Here is a 23,400-nt window from a genome sequence, read left to right on the forward strand (position 1 = left end):
GTTTTATATGTACTTGTCACTGGGGTATTCCTTACTATTTGGGGCATCTATATGTCATTAAGCATAAGGCAGCACAGGTTAATTGAAATTGTTATTTTTGGAATTAAATTTTTTTTAATTAATTGAAGCCATTCCCCAGCATAAAAATGTCACTTGCTTTGGAGTTCATACCAGTGGCGATAAAAACTTAGTGCACATTGAGAGCACTGCATCTCGAATGCATATTCCCGGGCATCATCTCTGAAGATATGGGTTTAGTAAGGTTCCAATGGGTCTTAGGAATCTGCATTTGTGAAATAAAAAAAAAAAAAACTGTGCCACCATCATCAAATTGTTTTCCTTTTTAAATATGACAGTATATTTAAGTTCTTAGTCGAGTACCTGGCTTCATCAGAAGGACTTGCTAAGTAATATTGTTAGTTTTGTTCATGATATGGTTTCCAGTAGGCTCATTCAGTACTGATCCAAGCACTCACTGAAAGTAACAACCAGCCCTAAGAGTGGTATCTCTCAATTCTGTCTATCCCCACCTCTACTACATTAGTTCAAGTTCACCCTCATCTCACACCTGTGACATTACCACAGCCCTCCCTACAACTCCAGTCTTCTTTGTTTGGGCTCACTCTCAAAAGAGTAGTGAGAATTATTTTACTAAAGCTCAAATCTGAGAGTTTTACCTTCTGCTGAAAATCCCTCCAGGACTCCCCCTTGCTCTCAGAATGAAGTCTCAATTTCTCACCAGTGCTCTGTGCAGCTGGACTCATGAGTTCCTCTCTCACAGCAACTTTCTCTCTACTTCTCTAGCTGTCCATTGTCCAGTCCCCTGGACAAACTGTGGGTCCTTCAGATTTTCCCATTCACTTTCCTCCCAGGCTTTGCCCATTTTCTTCCCCGTACTTAAAACATGCTAGCTTGGCCAGGTGCGGTGGCTCATGCCTGTAATTTCAGCACTTTGGGAGGCCAAGGTGGGTGGATCACCTGAGGTCAGGAGTTCGAGATCAGCCTAACCAACATGGAGAAACTCCGGCTGTACTAAAAATATAAAAATTAGCTGGGCATGGTGGCAGGCACCTGTTATCCCAGCTACTCGGGAGGCTGAGGCAGGAGAATCACTTGAACCCGGGAGGCAGAGGTTGCAGTGAGCTGAGATTTCACCACTGCACTCTAGCCTCAGTGACAAGAGCAAAACTCCATCTGGGAAAAAACAAAACAAACAAACAAACAAACAAAAAAACAACAAAAAATAAACATGCTAGCTTCCTTTTGGCCTGGTCAAAGGCTCTTCAGGTTTCTTTCTGGCTGTTCTGTGAAACCTTCCTTGGCTCCCTGAATGCTAGATTAGATTACTTTTTACAGATTTTTTTTTTTTTTTTTTTGAGATGGAGTCTTGCTCTGTCACCCAGGCTGGAGTGCAGTGGCATGACTAATTTTTGTTTTGTATTTTTGGTCTCGAGCTCCTGACCTCGTGATCCACCCGCCTTAGCCTCCCAAAGTGCTGGGATAACAGACGTGAGCCACCGCACCTGGCCCTTTTTATAGACTTTTACTGCATCCTATATCTCTATGTCCTAGCACTTATCACACTATATTGAAATTATCTGGGTACTTTTCTGGGCCTTTTACTAGCTATTAAGATCCAGGAGGCTGGGACTATGTCATTAACACCCTTTAATCTTCAGGGCCCAGCATAATGCCCAGCACATAGTAGATGCAGATGCTCAATAAATGCTTTAGAAGGAGAGAAAGAACGAAAAAATAAAGGAAACAAGGAAGGAAGGAAGGAAGGAAGGAAGGAAGGAAGGAAGGAAGGAAGGAAGGAAGGAAGGAAGGGAGGGAAGGCAGGGAGGGAGGGAGGGAGGGAGGGAGGAAGGAAGGAAAGAAAGGGAGGGAGGAAGGAAAGAAAGGGAGGGAGGAAGGAAGGAGGGAGAGAGGAAGGAAGGTGGGAGAGAGGAAGGGAAGGAGAAAGGGAAGGAGGAAGGAGGGAGGGAGTGAGGAAGGAGGGAGGGAAGGAAGGCAATTTATTTCAGCTGTGCCCTAAACAGTGCTGTAAGGTACAGAGTATAGATCCAGCTCTATAGAGAAAAGAATTCATAAGAGTTAGGTGGAGTTGTGGTCTCATTAAGACGGCTTACTTCAAGGCTGGCCTGTCTCCTGGAAGACATCTACAACATATGAGAAGGAGCACAGGATTTGAGTCATAAAGCCACAGTTTCAGTGTTGCAACCCTGTCACTAAAAGCTCCCTGGGGTTGGCAAGTCACTGCATTTTTCTGGGTCTTCAGTGTCTGATTTTAAAAATGGAGCTAATCATATCTACTCTAAATACATGTGCTGGGATTAAAGAGGAAACCATTGGCCAGGCACAATGGCTCATGCCTGTAATTCCAACACTTTGGAAGGCTGAGGCAGGAGGATCCCTTGAGCCCAAGGGTTCAAGACCAGCCTAGACAACATAATGAGACCCTGTCTCTACCAAAATTTTGTTTTAAATTAGCTGGATGTGGTGGTGTATGTGCACGTAGTCTTAGATACTTTGGAGACTGAGGCAGAAGACTACCTGAACCCAGGAACTTGTGTCTGCAGTGAGCTGTGATCCCGCCACTGCACTCCAGCCTGGGCAACAGAGCAAGACTCAGTTTCTAAAAAAAAAAAGGAAGAAGAAAGAAAAGAAACTATATTTTTTAAAATGTTGGAAAATTCTTTGCAAAGATATGTTCTTTGCCAGAACATCAGTTCCTTGAGGGATTTAATGTGAGTCATCTCTGTATTCCCAGTGCCAGGCCCATCATAAATGCTAAATGAAGTTTTGTTGAATAAATGAATGAATAAATAAGAGGATGACTGAATGGAGAGGAAAAGTGCTGGTTAGGTGGCCTAAGCAAATGCCAGAGAGGCTCAGACTTTCCTTTTTGGAGTGAATTGCTTATACATGTTTCTCTTTCCTCCTGCATGGATAGTTTCTTGACGTGGGGGGACTTTTTCTTACTTTCCTCATCATTCCTAAGTGCCTTGGACAGTCTTAGTCAGCATTTGATGAAACATTTAGGAATTTGAAGTGAATTTGTGCAACACTTTATAGTTCTCCAATGGGTTGAAGTAGGTATATATAATCATCCCCATTTTATAAATGAGGAACCTGAAGTGCAGAGATGTTTTGATGAACTCCTCATGTTTGCATTGATACTAAGGGGCCAGTTCAAGACTAGAATCCAAGTCTTCTCAGTCTTAATCCAGTGCTTTTTCCCACCAGCCTCTTTGTTTGCTGGCTTCTCTTGTCAGCAGTGTTTCTGATATGAAATGATGCATGCACGCACCCAGCACATGGGGGCCCTAAAGCAATGGCAGCCCTTGTATTTATGGGCAGTAAAGAGCTCCAGCCAGGAAGGTCCTTCTAATGGGTGCTGATGAATGTTTACAGATGAGGTCTTGCTTTTAACTGAACAAGACCTAATTTTAAAATGCATTCAATTATTCTTAAGCCCAGAAGGCATTTAGAAATGACTGTTGTTAACCACCAAAATGAGGAAATGTTCTGTGACCTTTAGACTCTGCCTTCTTCAGCAGCCATCTTTTGCAGGGCTTGATCTCACACGGGAGTGCCAAAGCACAAAATTTATGGAGTCCTCAGAGTTTTTGTGGTCGCAAATCACAAGACTTTATCAAACAGAAAGGGAAGTTTGCCTTAGAGGGTGAGAACATACTTTTCAGACATAGCGATGGGAATACAAACAGGCCAATTCAATTTCTTGTGGGGTCATGGTTTGTAGCTTTATTGAATGTGCGGCATTCCCTTTTGAAGGTCCATAGGATGTTTTCACTTCAGAGAATAATTTCCACATCCCATTCGACACCAAGAAATGGGTAATTATTATATCACTTGGTGATTATTTATCACAGTTTGAATGGAAATAAATTGCTTCAAAGTGAAATCACGTTACATGGTTAGCTGTCTGCCCTATTAATTTTTCATTTAATTTTCTTTATTTTAATGTGCATACAAATGTTTGTGAGCTGTCTCATCTGTCTCCCTCATAATTCCCTCCAATGGATTTAAATATGTTAAGAGAAATTGAATAAATAGGTCAAAGGAAGGCTCGGGATTTGGGAAATGGGGGTTTAGCTGAGAGTGGTCATTTGTTTCTGAATTGGCTCTTTCACTTCCTATGGAACAGAAGCATACTGGAAAATTTAAAAAAATTGGGGAAAACACATGTATATTCCTACCATAGACCAGTTAGTTAGAGTACAAGTGTTGACTACTCTATTTTCTGGATCCAGCACTATCCACAGTGCCCACACTGGCAGTTTTCCCCAGTGATTTCATTTCCACTAACAAAATCCACAAAACAGCACTGCTTTTCTCTCACCCTAAGAGTATGAAATCAGTCTTCCCTGAGCCTCCCCATTTCCACCTTAATCCTCCAAACTCTGAAAATCTAGTTGAAAGGACTTGTCCAATTCAGTTTGATAAATAAATACTAATTGAGGGTCCACTGTGTGCTAGAGGGTGGGATTTGGAAGTCCTTTCCCCCAGGGCTTCATCACCTGGTGGGGAGGCTTCTCTGGTGCATTTCCTTCTCTGTGCCTGGCACACTGCTATATGTATGTGATGAAACAGGGACAGTTTTCTTAGCAGCTGTTGGAGAATCCTTCTTAGAAAGAGGTCCTCTTTATTGGGAATATCTTCTAGAAAAAGACTTCTTGGAGCAGAAGCTGATCCTTCAAAGGATCTGAAGGTGAGAACTGCTGACATGGGGTGTGAGGAGGGGTTTGTTGTTGCTCTTGAGTAGGAGGAAAAGTGAAAGGGCGAAGGAGTCAAGACATGACCTCCACTAAGAAAATGTACAACTAAGTTACTAGGACTCAATTTGACGAGGAATGGAGCCATTGGGAGAATGGACAAAAAGACTGGCCTAAGGAAGAACAGAGACAGGGTGGAGGTTTGGGAGCATAAGGCAGGGCCCAAACTTGCAATGCAAGTGAGGCACTAACTCCAGGGCAAAACTTAAGGGGATACTAACACTCAGTCATTAAGGTAAGTTAATACTCAATGCAATATTGTAAAAAATCAAAATTAAAGTCAGCAGTTTCAGAATGAACACATTATCAAAAATGGAAATGGTGACAAGATCAGTAACAGTGTTGTATGGAGCCACATTGGAGCCTGAAGAAAAGAAAATAAATCAGTCATACTGGTTCCTGTCTTTATTTAAACATTTAAACATTTAAATTTTGTTGTCAGTAGACTTCACTGAACCACAGCCATGCCCATCCATTTTATTAATATGGGTATGGGTAGCCTTTGTGCTACAAAGGCAAAGGTTGAGTAGTTGCAACAGAGAGTATATGGCCCACAAAACCTAGAATGTTTACACCCAGGCCCTTTACAGAGAAAGTTTTCCACCCTCTGGACTCGATAATCACTGGTGTCCTCTCTGGTTTTGATACTTGCAAATTGTGTTTTCAGTTCTTTTATAGTGAGTTACTTTTGATGCAAGATGGGCTCTAGCCTTTGAGGGTATTTTATTTTATGCTTTGTAAACATTTCGTTTTACATTAAAGTACATAAACTCTAATAAAGTTGCATTACCATGTATCAGGTGCCACAGGAAGTCTTGGATGATAGCTTGGTACGTGCATCCCTGTCTCTCCTCTCCCCTCCTGGACTGTGAGTTGGCATATAGTAGACAGGGGTCCGGAATGGTGGACACCCCATAACATGCAAACAGTGAACTACCCACCCCCAAATGGCAGTAGAGTCTCTTGGCAAAACACAGACAGACCCTCTGTTCCTGAAGGTAAGCCCTGTCCTTTGCCTTCATCTACTGCCAATTTTTGCATTTTTCTGAGGTTACTATAAAATTCTACTCTGCATAATGTTGTACCACTTTAATGGAAATACTGGCTTCAGATAATATAAAAATGACTGATTGAGAGGCTTTGAATGATACCAAGCTTTTCAGTACATTTTTTAAAATCAAATAGCATACATTCTAATTCATTGAATTCATTAAAAGAAAAAGGTGGGTGAGAATATGGGCCGCTTTCTATTCCTATTGTTATTTACAGAGCAGGTTTTTATTGTTCCAGTAAGAAAAAATATTTTGGCAAGTTGACATCTCTCCTTTCTCTGGAAAAGTCCTCTTAAGGAATGCTGTCATCTAAGATCTTGATATAAGAATAGCATTTGACCATCTCTGGATTAGAAAATGTGGATTCAGGAGAATCCACCTCAGAGTTGGTTCCAGGACCATGGGGTAAGCAGCAGGTTGGCTCTTGGTGTCTCCATTCCAGCAACCAGGTTCACTCTGCAGCTGCTTCCCCTCTAGAGAACTAAGTGCTCTCCGGGGTACAGTTTGATCACACTCCCTTTCTCCCACTTTATCTTCTCATTTCTCTTTTTTCCTCTCCCCATCAGACTAGCATTTCCTGGGTCCTATTGAACAGGACAGGAATGCATACTGTGCACCCATTGAGGGAGGTGGGACAGAGTTGTGGGTCAAAAGCGAGGGCCTTGGAGTCCAATAACTAGGTTTGATTCCAGGCTCTAAACCTGACTATCTGTGTAGCCTTGGAGAAGTGTCTTAACCTTTCTGTGCCCCAATATTCTCATCTCTGAATTGGGCATTGAATAAGTTAATACGTGAAAAGCACTCAGAATAGCATCTGTCAAATGGTAAGCACCGAGTTAATACCTGCTACTGCTGTGTCGAAGGGCCTGTAGCAAGCATGATGGGGATGCATGATGTCAGAGCTAGAATGAACCTCAGGAATCCGATGGCCCAGGACCTGCAAACCTAGATCCTGGAATCAACTGTCAGTCACTGTGGTGTGAAGAGGGAGGACTGCTGGTGGGGACTTAGGTCTTCAACTCCCCTTTCAGATGCACTTTGTGTTTCCTCTTCTGTTTGGGATCTGTTAGGGAGAAAAGCTTTTACAGTTTAAACCAAAGTTTAGTTAATTGACCTATCTATATCCACTATATTTACAGATAAAGAAAGTTGCATAGAAGAAAAGTGATTTGCCTTAAGTCATATGTCAAATTAGTGATAGATTGGAATTAGAAATCAATCAATTAAAAATATTTGTTAATGCTTAATATGTGCCAGGCACTGTCTTGGGCCATAAGTTCAAAGCATTGTTTAGGGACTTCCATGGTTTCTTACATTGTGCCGGCTCCCTCATCCACTATTCAGGTAGCTCCGTTTTAATGTCCCCTTACCCACCAGGTACTCCTAGGTTGTTCTCACTCTCTGGCCTGAACTGTTCACCTCATTTGTTCCTGAGTGCCTTGTCCCATACAATTACTGATCCCCCTAGCAACTGACCCCCGTGACTGGCTTTTTTTTTTTTTTTTTTTTTGAGACGGAGTCTCACTCTGTTGCCCAGGCCGGAGTGCAGGAGTACAGTGGCATGATCTTGGCTCACTGCAAGCTCCACCTCCCAGGTTCACACCATTCTCCTGCCTCAGCCTCCCGAGTAGCTGGGACTACAGGTGCCCGCCACCATGCCTGGCTAATTTTTTGTATTTTTTAGTAGAGACAGGGTTTCACTGTGTTAGCCAGGATGGTCTCGATCTCCTGACCTCATGATCTACCCGCCTCGGCCTCCCAGAGTGCTGGGATTACAGGCGTGAGCCACTGTGCCCGGCCATGACTGGCTTTTCTATTTGCAGCCTTACTGTGTTGGGTCTGCATTAGGCTGCAAAGAGGAAAGCATCCCTTCCTCTAATCTCTCATTTCCCTCCTTGACTTCAGTTTTCCCTCTGTAGTTGATGTTTTGGACCTTACCCGACTCTTTTGGACCCTAGTACCCTTGACCTCAAGAACAGGATCCACATCAAATACATTCATTCATTCAACAAATGTTTATTGTGTACCTACTTTGTCCCAGACACGTTCTAGGTATGGAAACTGCAATGAATCAGAGAAAAATCCCTGTCTCCATTGGGGCTTACAGCCCAGTGGGTGGTGATATTCACTAATCAAAATAAATGAATAAAACATGTAGTATGATATGTGCTTATTAGTGATACAGAGATAGAAAACAGTTTTGTGGGATCTCAAAAAGTTAAACATATAATTACCATAATCCAGCAATTTGACTTCTGGGTGTATACCCAAAAGAATTGAAAGCAAGGACTTGAAGAAATGTGTGTACACACATGTTCACAGAAGCATTATGCGCAATAGTCTAAAAGCTGAAATATCCCAAATAACCATCAATGAGATGAATGAATAAACAAAATGTTGTACAGGTATATATATGTGTGTGTGTGTGTGTGTGTGTGTGTGTGTGTGTATAGTGAAATATTAATCACCCCTTAAAGAGGAATAAAGTTCTGACACAGACTGCAATATGCATGAATCTTGAAGACGTTAGGTAAGTGAAATGTTAGACACAAAGGAACAAGTATTATATAATTCTACTTATGTGGGATATTTGAAATAGGCCAATTCATAGACATAGAAAGTAGAATTGTGGTTTCCAGGGGTGATGAGGCAGGAACAGAAAGTTGTTTTCTAATAAGTACAGAGTTTCTGTTTGGGATGATGGAAAAGTTCTGGATATGAATGGTGGTGACAGGTTTTCAACATTCTGAATATACTTAATGCCACTGAATTTTATACTTAAAATTTGTTAAAATGGTGAATTTTATGTTGTGTGTCTTTTACCATGATAAAAAAAAATGCTATAAGCAAAAATAAAGCTTGACAGAAAGAAATGTCAGGGTGGTGATGCGCAGGTTATGTTTAAATGGAAGGAATTGCTGAGCAGATGACACTTGAGCAAAGACCAGAAGAAGCAAGCCATATAGCTGTCTGGAAGAAAAGTGTACAAGGAAAGGGACATCACATGCAAGGGCAGCATGATAAGACAACAGCGTGGTGTTCAAAACTGAGCCCATCCTGGACGTGAGTCTCAGTTCCACACTTATTTTCTGTGTGACCTTGCACAATGAACTTTTTTACTGTGCAAGTTGTTTATTTGTATATAAGAGGGATATTAATACCTACCTCAATTGGCATTATTAGGAGTCAGTGAAATAATGCATGAGAGATCCTTCAGCACAGAGCATGGCACCAGACTGACTTTTAGCCAGTGGTGCCAGCCTAGCCATCCCTGGGTCTATGGCTGGTGTCTGCTCTGATATGTCCTTCTTGGTGTCTGTACCATGCTGTTTAAGTATTTTGCCCCACACCTGCCTAGCACATAGTAAATGGTGAATAAATGGCCAATAATTATTCTTTCCCGACTCCTTGATTTTGATTCAGGCAGTGTTAAAGTACATGAAAGCACTGAACTCAGTACATAGATGGTCATCAATAAATGTTACTTTTCTTCATCCATTCTCTCACTCATTCTTTCATTTGTCAGAAATAAAGGAGAGGCAGTCCCTGTTGTCAAGATGCTTGTTATCTTATAGCCAGGCAGTCTAGTAAAATGTGCAGGATAAGCTCCTAACCATCTCTGGGCACTCAGGGAGAGAGATGTGGCCAGAAGTACACAGAAAGGTCTGTCAGAACTGGGGCTCCCAACCTGGGTGAGACTGGGGTTTGTGGCCAGGGAAAAGAGTCAGCATGGGAACTATGGTGGGGACATGGGTCATGGCTGGAAAGGGAGAGCACAGCTGTGGACAAGAATCATTCAACTGAAATATTTCCAGTCTTATTGATACTGCTCTAGGACATCTTGAAACATCCATTTCTGAGGCGCCTGGGTAGAGTTGCTCTGGATCTTTTCTATTTGCCTCTCCACGGCCTCTATCTCTTCTTCTCCACCTGGCTCTGTGCCACTGGAGGTTTCCTGGACTTCTGCATTATTTTGCTTGGCTGCCATAACAAAACACCACCAACTGGGTGGCTTAAACAACAGATATTTATTTTCTCACAGTTTTGAGGACTAGAAGTCTGAAATGAAAATGTTGGTGTAGCTGGCTTCTTCTGAGGCCTCTCCTTCCTTGACTTATAGATTGCCGCTTTCTCCGGGGCTTCACGTTGCCTTCCTTCTGTACATGTCTGCGTCTGAATTACCTCTTTTTTGAGGACACTAGTCAAATCAGATGAGGGCCTACCCTATTTACTGCATTTTAACATAATTACCTCTTTCCAGACCCTATTGTTGTATACAGACACATTCTAGCGTACTGGAGGTTAGGACTTCAACATATGAATTTTGGGGAACACAATTTATCCTGTAATAGTTCATGACTCCTGGTTCAGTGTGGCCAACAGGGAGCATCAGCAGAGGGTTGGAGGGTGGGAGAGAGTGAGTTGGGGTATTGATCCCCTCATTACTGGCCTATGGTGTCACTGAGGATTAAACATCACGGCTTCTGTCAGGCAGCCCTCTCTATGTCAGGCAATATGACCTCCTGTCAGGCAATCCACACCACCCTTCTCTAGGATCCAGAACCACTGTCTCCCCTTCCTCTTTCAGAGCTACGATGATGATGGAGCTCAGTATTACTATTCCTGTTTCCCCTTTACTTGCCCTATACCTTTGTAAATAGGCCCTCTGTTAAACTCCCTTCGTGTTACCCAATTTGAGTGTGCCATCCGTTTCCTGCTGAGATCCTGAATGCTGGGGGAGGGGTGGAAGATGCAAGGAGAAATTATTTCACTTTAATGCTTATGTGAACTTTGCAGGCAAAAGACATGGCCTGTATGTACTTTCTTAAACATGTTTTCTTGGGGCTTGTTGTGGCATCCTCTACTGTCTGCTTTGTTCACTAACACTGGAGTAAATGGTCAATAAATGTTTCACTTTCTTTCCTAAATACAAAAGAGTCCCTGATATAACTATTTTGGAACTGCCTGTGGGAATCCTGAGAGGAAACAGCAAGGAAAGACAGCCAGGGTCTTGTGCCAGGGACCTGGGTGGGTCACAAACAGGCCCTGGGCTTGGTGGCTTTCAAGCCGCTTTTCTATTTTCCACTCTGTGTGCCAATCAGCAAAATAGAGACAGTGGCAGCAGCTTGTCCCCCTCCCACCACAGCAGTTGAGCTGAGACAGTGGAGGTGCAGACCTGGTCACTTCTTTAACTCCATCAGGTACCAACACCCCCCACCTTGGAACTCTACCATACTGGCTTCTTATGGTTCCCTGAACACTTCCTGCTGTTATTTGCCTTAAGGTCTCATCATCTTTTTTTCCATCTGGGAGACTCATCTCTCAATTTACCTGATGAACTCCTGCTCATCCTTTGGAGTTCCATGCCAACTTTCTTTCCCCCTCAAGGTAAAAAAAGCCTTCCTGAACATCCCTCCTGTTCCCAGTGAGGATCAAGTAACCCAGCACCTGTTTTCAACCTGCCTGGAACTTCTCCTTCACATCATTAAAACTGTGATTAAACCATCATCTTAAAATGAATGGTTTACCTTTTGTATTTCCCATTAGATGGAAGCTCCATGAGGGCAGGGATTGTGTCTTTCTTGTAACAGTCAGTACAGTAAGAGCAGATGGCCGGGGTGTGAATTCTGCTCCATCACTTGCCAGCTGTGTGACCTTGGGCGTATGACTCAGTCTCTGTGCCTCAGTTTCCACATTTGTGAAGTGGAGGTAAAAATAGGACCTATTTTCTAGGACCATTGTGAAGATTCAGTATGTTGATAAGTGTAAAGCATGTATGACAGGGCCAAGCACACAAATGTTGGCAATTACTAATGAATTCTCATTTGGCCCTCAACAAATAACTGTGGAATGAAAAAGGGTTAAGGGTAATTTGCTGGACAGAGCTAAGAAAAGGCCTGCCCACTTCAGTGTGGTCTCTCTGTGGTTTGACAGATTCACATGAGAGGGGAGGCTCCATGGCAACACTTACTATACCAGGGAACATGCCCTTGAAAGTTGTACAAACACAATGCAGTCTTCACAGTGAGAAGGCTGGCCAGTCAGCCAGTGCTGGGATCGCTGGGTCTGTGGAGAGGGGTGCAGTTAACACATGTCAGTCCAGCCTCAGAGCCCTCCAGGTATGGTCCATGGCAGCCTTGAAGAGAAAGTAGCAGAGATGTATTGGCTGTTTGCCCTCAAGGCATTGGTAACTTGGGGAATGTTTGGAAACCACACTTTCTTAGTTTCCTTATCTGCCTTCACATTATAACTAGAAATAAGACTTTTCTGGGCATATGTTCTGGGGCAAGTGTTGAACCATCTCAATTTGTGGTTTCCTCATTCGTTAAATAGAGACAATAGCAAAGTATCATTGTCTTAATGACTGCTTTTATCCAATATCTAATGACCTCATTAACAGATATGTAAATAAGCATGCACACACATACACACATACAAGTGATCTCACACCATGGCTGAAACAGCTATCACAAAGCATATGCATTGAATAGCATCCTCATTAGCTAGGTAAGTCTGTAAGGCCATCACTTATGATCAATTTATACCTACTTTACAGTGATTATAATCCTGATTGTCTGGTTTCTTGGTTTGAAACACATTAGAAATTATTATAGTAGGATAGTGAACCAAAAAGAGGCCATGGAAAAGGGATAATACTGCCAGAGGCAGAGACACCAACCACACAAAGTGACATTTATTTTTAAATCTTAGTAGTTTGGGGTCATTCCTTTAAGGACAAAGCTCTTCAAAATCTCTTTAATAATATCATTTCTTTTTAAAGTCATAATATTTTGACACTAGAAGAACCCAAGCAATGCTCTTGTCCAAGGCCCTTGTTTTCTGATGAGAGAAGGGTTAAGGTCGCAGATACACCCAATCACCCCACAGCTGAATCTGGGTAGAGCCCTCACCACCTGGAAGTCCATGTATGTTCTTCTAACTTTCTCGCTTTGCCTCCTCCTTTTATTGGTCAACACATACTTGGTAAACATCATTCAATCCCCAGGCCTTCACTGGGCACATACTTTCTACCAGCAGGGACTTACATGGTGTCAGGAATCTTTCCCTTCATAAATTTAACTGCTGAATCATTAATACATTTTTAGGCATTTTTAGATATGATAATTGGTAGCTTCAGGTTCAACTTCTGTGTAAAAGCTGAGGACACAGAGATCTTCATTCAGCACATTTTCCTTGTGACCCAGACCCACAGCAACACATGTCCAGGGTAGGATACTTAACAATATCCGTCAGGAAGAATTCCTTGGTAAGTGCTTGCCATGTGCTCAACATATTGTTATGGGGTCCGAGAGTGATAGGGAAAGAACAGACCAATGTAACTCTAGCCCTCTAGGAAATTATAATCTGAGAGATTAACAGAAACAAATGGTGAGAAGGAGCCTCCAAGGCAAGTGGGTTGCTGAGTGGGAGACAAGGACAGTGAAGCCTGCTCTGTCCTCTACTGTGGCTCTTCTGTAACCTATGGGTATTCAGCTAACCTCTGTGTGCCTTATCTGTAGAATGGGGATAGTACTCATACCGATCCCTTGCAGTGGTTGTGAGCATTGAAGAAAATAACACCCAGTACATAGGATATTTCCTGGAACATTGTCAACACTCAAAAAACACTAAAATTGGAGTTTCCAATTCTACGGTAGAGACTAAGTACATGCGAAGAGTTAGTTTAGTCATATATCAAACATTTATTGATCTTCTGTGAGCCAGGCCCTGTGCTGGGGGATGAGAACAAGGAGGTTAATAAAACAGACCATGTCCTGAGACAACTTACAGTCTAGAGCAGGGGTCAGTGAACTCTAGCCCTGGGCCCAAATTCCACCCAGTGTCTGTTTTTCCAAATCAAGTGTCATTGGCAGAGTTGAGTGGTTGCAATAAAGACTGTAAGGTCCCCCAAACCTAAAATGCTTCTCTAAGACCCTTTACAGAAAAAGTTTGCCAACCTTAGTTTAAGGATTTGCAACTTTAAGTGTGGCCTTTGGATCACAGTGTCAGCATCAGCTGAGAGGAGTAATAGAAATACAACATCTCAGGCCTACACCCCAGACTGACTGAATCCGAGTCTGCATTTTAATGCTGCCATAGAGTCCTTTAGATGCACCTTAAAGTTTAATAAGCACTGCTCTAGCAGATGCCAAAGACTTAAATAAATCTCTCACTGAGATACAATGAAGAGGTGCTATGATAGAGAGTTGGGTAAAGGACCATTTCTTGAACATTTACTTTGTGCCAGAGGCTGGCTTAAATGTTTTATATACAGTACTTTATTCAGTCTTAACAGTGGTTAAGAAGAGGGCACTACTTTTAACTTCACTTGAAGAAACCAGAACTTAAAGGGGCTGGGTGATTTTGACCAAGGCTGTCAGTAAATGAATGGCAGAGCTGGAGTTTGAATCCCGGTGAGCAACTGCAAACCATTTTCTCTTCATCATCATGTTTTTCTGCTTCCTAAAAGCAAAGCAAACAAGGGAGTAAGGAAGGATTTCACAGAGAAATCTTACAAACTTGGCTCAGTGCCTACCTGTATCAGGGTCCAATCAGGAAAACAGAAACCATTCAAAGAATGTAGAACAAAGGAAATTTAATTTGGAGAGTTGATTACACAGTGATGACAGAGCTGCAAAGCTACAAAGCCATCAGGAGATTGTGAGGCACCCAGGGATTAATGACAGCAGGAAGGTGCTGCCGCCCTTAGGTGGAGGGACAAAGCGGTGAGGTGGTGTCACTGGAGCCCAGCAGCCAGAGTGACCTTGGGGAGCTGCACCCCAGTGGGCCTACCCAGTAGAGGGTCTAGTCACGGAACACAGAGCTGCTGGTGGTGCTGTCCAATGTAGAGACTGGGGAGTAATGAGATTCTGCCAATCAGGACCGTCTTTCACTGGTGTTTCCCCACTAGCTAGAAACCAGCTAATAATGCAGGAGCTTGGAACACATAGCCTGCAGGGATCAGGCTTCTGCAGTACAGAGCAGAGCAAGCAAAGGGCAAGCAATGAAGCAAAGAGCAAGCAGGCCAGGGGAGGGCTCCCCAGTGCTCTGTAGTCTTCTCCCTGTGCCAGGAGCTCATCCTAGGCTTCTGTTTCCAGTCTCAAGCAGTATTTCAAAACTGTTTTCATGCCCCATATTGGTGTCCTTAGGTTGCTGTTCTTAGACTTTGTCTCTAGTTTTCTTTTTTTTCTTTCCGTTTGAACCCTTGGTTGCACCTTTTACACTGGTGGTCCCCAAACTTTTTGGCACCAGGGACCAGTTTAATGGAAGACAATTTTTCCATGGACCAGGCAGGGTGGGCAGGGATGGTGTCATGATGCAACTGTTCCACCTCAAACCATCAGGCATTAGATTCTCATAAGGAGCATGCCAACTAGATCCCTCACATGCGAAGTTCACAATAGGGTTCATGAGCCTCTGAGAATCTAACACCACAGATCTGACAGAAGGCACAGATCAAGCGGTAAGGCTCACTTGTCCTCTGCTTACCTCCTGGTTGTGTGGCCCAGTTCCTAACAGACCACAGACCAATACTAATCCGTGGCCCTGGGATTAGGGACCCCTGCTTTAAACTGTCAGGTTCCTGAATTACCTTCTGCCCCGAGTCACTGTCTATCAGCTTTCCTGATTGCATACTCAGCTGCCTCTGGATCAAATTCACTATACCCCCATTGCCAGCTCTCAGATTCAGTGTTTTGGGCCTCCACTGGTACAGGAGATTGAACAGATATTGCTGAGTGGGGTTTTGAGTAACGAGTATAGTTCATCAGTTGAAAAAGGGTAGTCTAGCGCTCCCAGCAAGATGGGATAGCATAAAATGGGAGGCAGCTAAAGCTCAGGGCTAGGGGAAGTTTGTGTGGCACTCTAAAAGTGTTTGGGCTTTATTCCAATACAGAGTCATTACAATATTTATATAGAGACAATATATAATTGTATTTGTATTATGTAAACATTACTCTGGCTACAGAGTGATTGTTAGAAGAAACCAAATTGGGAATAGAGTGCAGTTAGAAACTTCATCTAGGTGAGGGTAACAGTTGACTTGACTGAGGAATGGCAGTGTGGATGGCCATGAGAGATGGTAGCAGACACTGTTGGCCACTATCCAAACCATTACCCTCCCCACCTTTTTTTGCTGACAGAGACCTGATTTTATTTGAGTGCCTACTCTCTACTTAGACATACATTCAAGCAAGGGGCCCTCCCCAGATCATGGAGTGATTTGTTTATTTTAGTTATGGCCACTCTCTTTCCTTTGCCAGTGTTTTGATTAAGAAAGCCATGTGATACAATGCTGGCCCATGAAAGGACCTGGAAGTCTGATGGGGAGTAGGGGGTGAACTTTAGGGAAGGTGTTTTCTGACTCTTAAAAAGAGATGGGCAAGGAGAAACTCACGTTTTTAGCCTCCAGTTGTCCTTGAGGGAAGAAACCAGCCCAGGAATGTGGTGGTCATCTCAGATTTATGAGGGGATCCGCTGAAGAGGAGAAGCAAAGCCCTTGGGCATGGAAAGAACTTACCTTGAAAGTGGCATTGAATTTTTTTTTTTTTTTTTTTTTTTGAGACGGAGTCTTGCTCTGTCACCCAGTGATGTGATCTCTACTCACTACAACCCCCGCCTCCTGGGTTCAAGCAATTCTCTGCCTCAGTCTCCCAAGTAGCTGGGATTACAGGCACCCACCACCATGTCTGGCTACCTTTTTGTATTTTTAGTAGAGATGGCATTTCATCATCTTGGCCAGGCTGGTCTTGAACTCCTGACCTTGTGATCCACCCGCCCTCGGCCTCCCACAGTGCTGGGATTACAGGCATGAGCCACCACTCCCGGCAGAAAGTGGCATTGAATTTTTAATTACCCAAACTTGGAAACTTGAGATGTGAGACAATAAACTACTTAAAGCTACTTAAGCTACTTTAGTTTTTGTTGTCGTTGTCATTGTTGTTGTTGTTTTTAAAATAACTTGCAGCCCAAAGCATCCTAACTGATAAGGAAAAAAAAAATCAAGAGTTCATAGGACTTGATGGCTTGACTGCTTGTCAGTGGTGAGGAGAGGGATGACTGTAAGAGAAGTCATTGGTTTTGAGCTCGGGTCAATAGGTAGAAAATTGTGCTAGTTACTAAGGTGAAAATCCCAGACAGAGATATTGGTTTTAGTAGAATGGTGTAAGTAAGAACAGACATATTTGGAAGTAGCTAAAATGCAGCTGGTGTGCAGGATGTGAGAGAAGGATTATGGGCAGCTGAGGCTGGAAGGGAGGGTTGGCATGTAATGCCTGGTAATGATGTCACATTGATGGATCTCAGGTCTGTTATTTGCCATCTCTGTGATCTTGTGGATATTGCTTAACTTTTCTGAGCTTCAGTTTCTTAATCAACAAAATGAGGCTAATACTGCCTAGTTCACAGGGTTATCATTGTAAAGACAAAATGCAATCAGTGAATAAGTTAAACATGTTATTAATTATTTAATGGGACACGTGGGGAGCTCTGGCTGGTGATGTGCTGAGCGCTGCACTAGGTTTCAGCTGGGAGGGCTGTGCCATGGGTTAGACAGAGGAGCAAAGGCTCTGCTAAGTCCTGCTAAGATCTAAACCTGTAATTAACAAACATTTTATAGGCTCTGAATCTTTTGTTGTAAAGAAAGTGTATCCAAAATGTTAAAAAATCAAACTAGCAAAACAGAGTGCTTTATTGGAAGAGGAAGGAAAGTGGAGCTAACAACAACCTCCTCTCCCACTCCTAATTTAGAAACTCCTGCGGGGGAGTGGGAGGGGGATAAGGAGTCTGTAGATCTCTGTTGGAAACAGTTTGGAAATTGCTAATGCAAACAGGAGGTACTGAGGACCATGGCTGTGGAGAGGGTGTAACAGAGTGTGAGATGTGGAGGAGGAGCACTTTTGGGAGAAGCAGGGTGTTAATTAATGTGTGTAACACTGAACCAACTTATTCAACTAAACTGTATAAGTCTCCTTCATAGAGAAGTCATACTCATCCTTCAGAATGTAGCTCAAGTGTCACCTCTGCCAGGAAGGCTTCCTTGACATGTACCAAATTATCCTTTCCCTGTGCTTGCTCTGACAGAGAAATTGCTTCCTTGTTAGTCTGCCTGCCCATCTGACTCTGTTCTGGGCTATGTCTGATTGGTTGGTGTGCCCAGCCAGGGACTTTGCACTTGTCTGAATTGTCCCTCCCTAAATGAGTAGTGGGTGGCCTAATGGAAGTATAGTCTGAGGGTTCAGATTTAGGAAATGAGGCCTAACAGATGAAGGCAGGACTGGATGTCCACCCCAAGAAAGTCACAGAGTTGTGATGAACGGCAAGAGAGAAGGAGATAGGGAAAAGTTAGAACCCAAATCTCAAAGACTAAATGTAAACCACAGCAGATGGGAGCCAATCAGTAAGCAAAAGGGAATAGGCCTGATAGGCCTGGAGGTGAAAAATAAGACGCAAAAAGTTTAAACAGTAGTACCAAAAGTGGTCTTGCAGCCAAGACTCTGACTCTGTCACACACAGACCTTCTCACCCACACTCCTCCCTTTTCCCTCCAATGACCAGCACAGCAAGGGCGTGCCACTGCCTCCCCAAAGACTTGTTGATAGAGTGATTAAATGAAACCATGCTGTCTTAATTCTTTTCCCAGTTTTCAGCTGTTTGTTTAAATGGAGTTTTCCTGACCCTACTTGGCATTTCAACCACGCAAACTCAGTGGTCTGTATGTTGTTACACATCAATACAAGCACCTCCTCTCCTCCCCTGGCTCTCCCACACTGGTTCTTGGTGTCCCAGATCAAAGAGAAATATTGTTCAAACTGCAGATGAAGAAACAAGGCTAGCTGCCTTTGATGTCAGGCAGCAGCAGTGTAATCTGTGCCCCCGACTTGCTTTTACTGCCGATGCAATTTGCAGCTGCGATGTTGAGTCTAGGTAATTGTTTCTCCAGCCCAAACGCCACTAGTATTTTTTATTTAAGTGCAAATTTTCATTTGGCTAAATAAACGGTTCTTGTCTGCCCCCAGCGGACGGTGGCCCTGAAACACTGGGTGCTGGCGGTTTACACGAAAACAGTGCCCAGGTAATCAGAAAGGCCTAACAAGAGGCCATTATGTAGAGTGCACCCTTCTTTAACTTTCCCTTTTATTGGAATGGTGTAATTTCAGTTTCATAAATACTAAGAGGTTTACCGCTGGGCACCGGAGCTATCCATCTCATTCACCTCGGAAATTAAGGCTGCCGCCTTTCCCTGCAATGTTTCTCTTTGTCTCTAATTTCACTTTAGCTGCCTTTAGGAACCAAGCCAGGATGTAAAGAATTCAGATCATTTTATTTTTTACAAGGTCAGATTGCTCATGATTTCTAATAGAGAACATTGAAAACCTTTTTATTGAGGGGCAATCCTTCTTCTAATATATCTCTCCTTCTAGACACAGTTGCAATCAAAGACATTAACATAAAACCTTAATCTTTGTTCAAGATTATAACAGTAGTAGTAATAATAACAACAGTGACAGAAAATGCCACATACTCATGAGCGCATAGCAGATACAGTTCTAGGCGCTGCATGCGCGTTATCTCATTTAACCCTTGCAACAATGCTGCAGGGCAACTGTGATAGCTCTATGTAGCAGAAGAAGATGCTAAGACTCAGAGAAATTAACATCTTCCCCCCAAAATTACACAGTAAGAGAGAGGCAAAGCCAAAACTGGAACTCCAGATTCTCTATTAAACTTTGAGACAGTGTTTTTCCTTAGATATGGTGGGAAAGATGGGGTGGATTTTCACAAATCCGTGAGTTATGTTCAAGTCAAAAATGACATTGGTGCTAAGTAGTGAGGCAGAGGGCCCATGCCCCATTTTGCTGAGTTGTGGCTTATAAAACACCAGAATGCCGAGGTATCACAATGCCTTTTCTCTCTGTCCAAACGTCTTCCCCACTGTGCTGCCTTCCCTCTCTTGCCCCGTGTTCCTTCACAGGGAAGTCCTCCCTGATCTCATCAGCAGCCCCTCCCATGTGCTGCTGTGGCTTCTTTCCCTGACTTTTTTCATGGTGTTATCACATGGTGTTGTAGCCTTGATGTCTGACTGTCACCTGCACCAGGCTCCAAGCTCCTTGAGGACGAGATTGTGTCTTATTTGACACCCTTTCCTAATGCCTGGCAATGTGCTTGGATGGTATGCAGGAAACATTTGTTGATTGAATAGAGTGAATATACAGATAGGTAAACATCCTACTGCCTTCCCACTGAGAAAGTTAGTTAACATGATTTCCCTTCATTCCTAGTATAATTCTAGAATCATACTTATTTTTTTCTGAATGGGTTCCTGGCTTTCCTATTTTCCAAACCAAGATGGGGTCAAGCATGTGCTAAACATTTCTTCCTGGTGGCTATTTCCCAAAAATTAAAGAATATATGAGTAGTGCTCCCAAAAGATTTCATATATTAGAGTTCATTAGAAGATAAATTTTAAATGGATGGGCAAATTGCCACAACACCTAACACATAGCAGATGCCAAGTAAATGTGGATCTTCCTCTACCACTTGAGATTCCTTTCAGTAAAATGTCCCTAACCCATGTTTCATTTTTTCAATGTCTTTCAAAATATACTCTATAAAAGTCTTAAGGCAAAGCTCTTGTTCAAGCAATACCCTAACCTTCGGAGGTGAGAGAAGAGCTCTAAACTAAGAACCTCCACTTGGGGAGAAACTGGAATCCTCAATTTTGACTTCTGTTATGTTCCCTATTTTAAACTCTGGTTTAAGTATAGGCAGAACCCAGCCTTCTCTCTGGATCTCCTTAGCATAGTAGTGCCAGGCTGACATTTATGGAAAGAACTTTACTACACATGCTGGGAGAACCATAGAGGAAATGGTTGAGAGAAACAAAACAAACAGTAAAAATAGCCGTAAGTTGCCTTCCCCAGCAGAGTGTGAACACCAGGAAGTCAGGAACTAAACTTAATTCATATTTATGTTCTATCCCCTCATCTGGAATATGTTCAATAAAGACTTGAATGAATGATGAATGTGGAAAGGAATGAATAAACCAAATATCAAAGAGCTTGGGAAGACCCTAAATGTCTGTAGATGTCATTATGTAGGCCTTGATGATTTTGCACAAATTTCTCTTTCTTCTTTGCTTGATATTTCATTCTTTTCCCATCTAACTTTTTATTTTCAGGTAAATGCTGTTCTGCTTCCTAAGAGAGCAAATTTCCCATTCTGCCATGGATAGAAATACTAGTCTCAGATCCACTGGTCCTCAAGCTCCTCCCACTCAGTTCCAGTTTTCTATGGGATGGGGGTTTGGGGTCATGCATAATTCACTGCTGATTGATTCAGCAGATGTGAGTGGCACTCAGTGAGTCCCTGTATCAGATCAAGCTCCTCCAATACTAGGTCTTCCCACCTTTGGAGCCTTATTTAAAAGGCCCGTGTTTGGCTGACTGACCTAGTAGGCATATAATGAGAATTAATATGGAGGCATTAATAAAATGGCAATAATCCTTTATTTTTAGCTTCTGATGGATTCATGGTAAGTTTTTCTTCTTAAAATGCTTCTCCTTTAAAAGTTAATTGACTTTCAGAGGGCACACCTAGAGAGGAATAAACCTCAGAGCATAGTTATTGAGTTCTCATTACAGAGCTCAGGATGCAATAATAGCTGCTATCTACTGATACCTGCTCTCTCCTAAGCACCTTACATATGCTATAACTTTTAGTTCTCACTCCAGACATGCTATACAGGGGTTATTATTGTCTCCAGGCAATTGTTTTCATTATATATTAGAGGAAATGTAGACTAAGGAAACTTACACATTTTGCCTAATACCACGTGGCTGGGAGGTGAGTGAGCCAGAATTTGAACCAATAATTGTCATATTCCACAGCTCATGCTCTTTGCACTCTAGCTTGCAGTTATTCCATAAGGACCTCACAACATATGATGGAGGTATCTGCTGGAAAGTGCTATGGGAGAGCTAATGCCATGTGTTGTTGGAACATCAGGAGGAAGGAGAAGAAGAACAAGTAGTTTTGAAAGGAGAGGACATCTTATTGGGCTTTGAAGAGTGAATATGGGTTTGCTGACCAGAGAACAAAAGGGAAGAAATTCCAAGCAGAAGGACAACAGGGGCAGAAGTACAGAGGCATGAGAATTTATGCTTGCCATGTTCAGGAGTGGTGAATGATTCCCTGGTGTGGGAAAACATGGTAGTATAGGATGGCTGAGACAGTAGGGTAGAGATGGGGCATGATGGCCAGAGGGAGGACTGGAGAGGTGAGTTAAAACCTTAAAAGCTGAAAACTTTGTGCTGTGGTTAATGAGGTACCATCAAAGACTTCCAAACATCAAATCAAGTGACTGCATGATGTCCATCTCCCCAGGACCTTACACTAACACTGGGACAGCACACTCAGTAATAGACAGGAGTCAGGATATGAGCTGGGAAAATCTCAGTAGGGTGCTTTAAATCACTTCAGCTATGTCTACAGGGAGGAGACTTTAAGAAATATTCTTTAAACAACAATGTGTGTATATCATGACAAACTGCCTTTAAATGTGTTAGGTGTTGAGCTGGGAATTTGATTCTGGGTGGTGGTGTTATCAAGAGAGATCAGCCCACAGCATTCAGGCTCTGCTAATGAATTCCTTTCCCAGACCCCCTGTTTGAAGTGGAGCATAATGAGAGTGATGATTCTACCCCATGCAGGGCAGACTTGGAAACTGTCTAATTAAATACACTACATTGAAATACTTTATTGGAAATATATAACAACACCCCAATAGGAAAAGTGGGTGAGGGTTGGAGCCTGTAGGGGGAAATTATTTCATTTCACTGAGAGGTTTTAATACTTTTTTTTTTTTTTAAAGAGACTGGTTGTATTTAAAAAATAAGGTGGTTGGGAGCAGTGGCTCATACCTGTAACCCTAACACTTTGGGAGGCTGAGGTGGGGGGATTGCCTGAGTCCAGGAGTTGAAGACCAGCCTGTTCAACATAGTGAGGCTATGTCTCTACGCAAAAATTTTTGAAATTAGCCAGGCATGGTGGTACACACCTGTGGTCCCAGCTACTCAGGAGGCTGAGTCAGGATGATTGCTTGAGCCCAGAAGGTTGAGGCTGCAATGAGCTATGATCATGCCACTGCACACCAGCCTGAGTGACAGAGGGAGACCTCATCTCAAAAAATAAATAAATAAATAAATAAATAAATAAATAAATAAATAAATAAAGTTATACATAATGTTTTAAATTAAGAGAAATAAAAATATCAAGATTATCTGGAGCCACTGGTTTACTCACCTATACTAAGGACAGCAGCGTCAGAGTATTTGCCTTACTTTATAAAGAGCTTCTAAACTAAAGGATCCTAGGACAAGATCCCGCAAGGGCATTGGGTATGTATCCCATTGCTCCATCTGTCCTGTCTGCATTAGGTCCCACCACTCCTGAGTAAGAGACAATGTCACAAGCCAGCATCACCTATAAAAAAGGGATTCATTTTTTACTCCTGATAAAATAACCATTCTTTCATTTCACTGGCCCTCATT

The 23,400-nt window shown here is 42.7% G+C and overlaps 1 protein-coding gene across 1 annotated transcript in view; it reads left to right on the top strand.

The window, feature by feature from the left end:
* LOC140709307 (heterogeneous nuclear ribonucleoprotein A1-like) overlaps positions 1-23,400 on the top strand; it is a 70,717-nt gene that overhangs the window by 11,811 nt on the left and 35,506 nt on the right. The window contains 1 exon segment of the mRNA XM_073007913.1: positions 18,868-18,923. Coding sequence (XP_072864014.1) covers positions 18,868-18,923 — 56 coding nt within the window.

Source organism: Chlorocebus sabaeus, chromosome 20, assembly GCF_047675955.1.
Source record: "Chlorocebus sabaeus isolate Y175 chromosome 20, mChlSab1.0.hap1, whole genome shotgun sequence".
Lineage (NCBI taxonomy): Eukaryota > Metazoa > Chordata > Mammalia > Primates > Cercopithecidae > Chlorocebus > Chlorocebus sabaeus.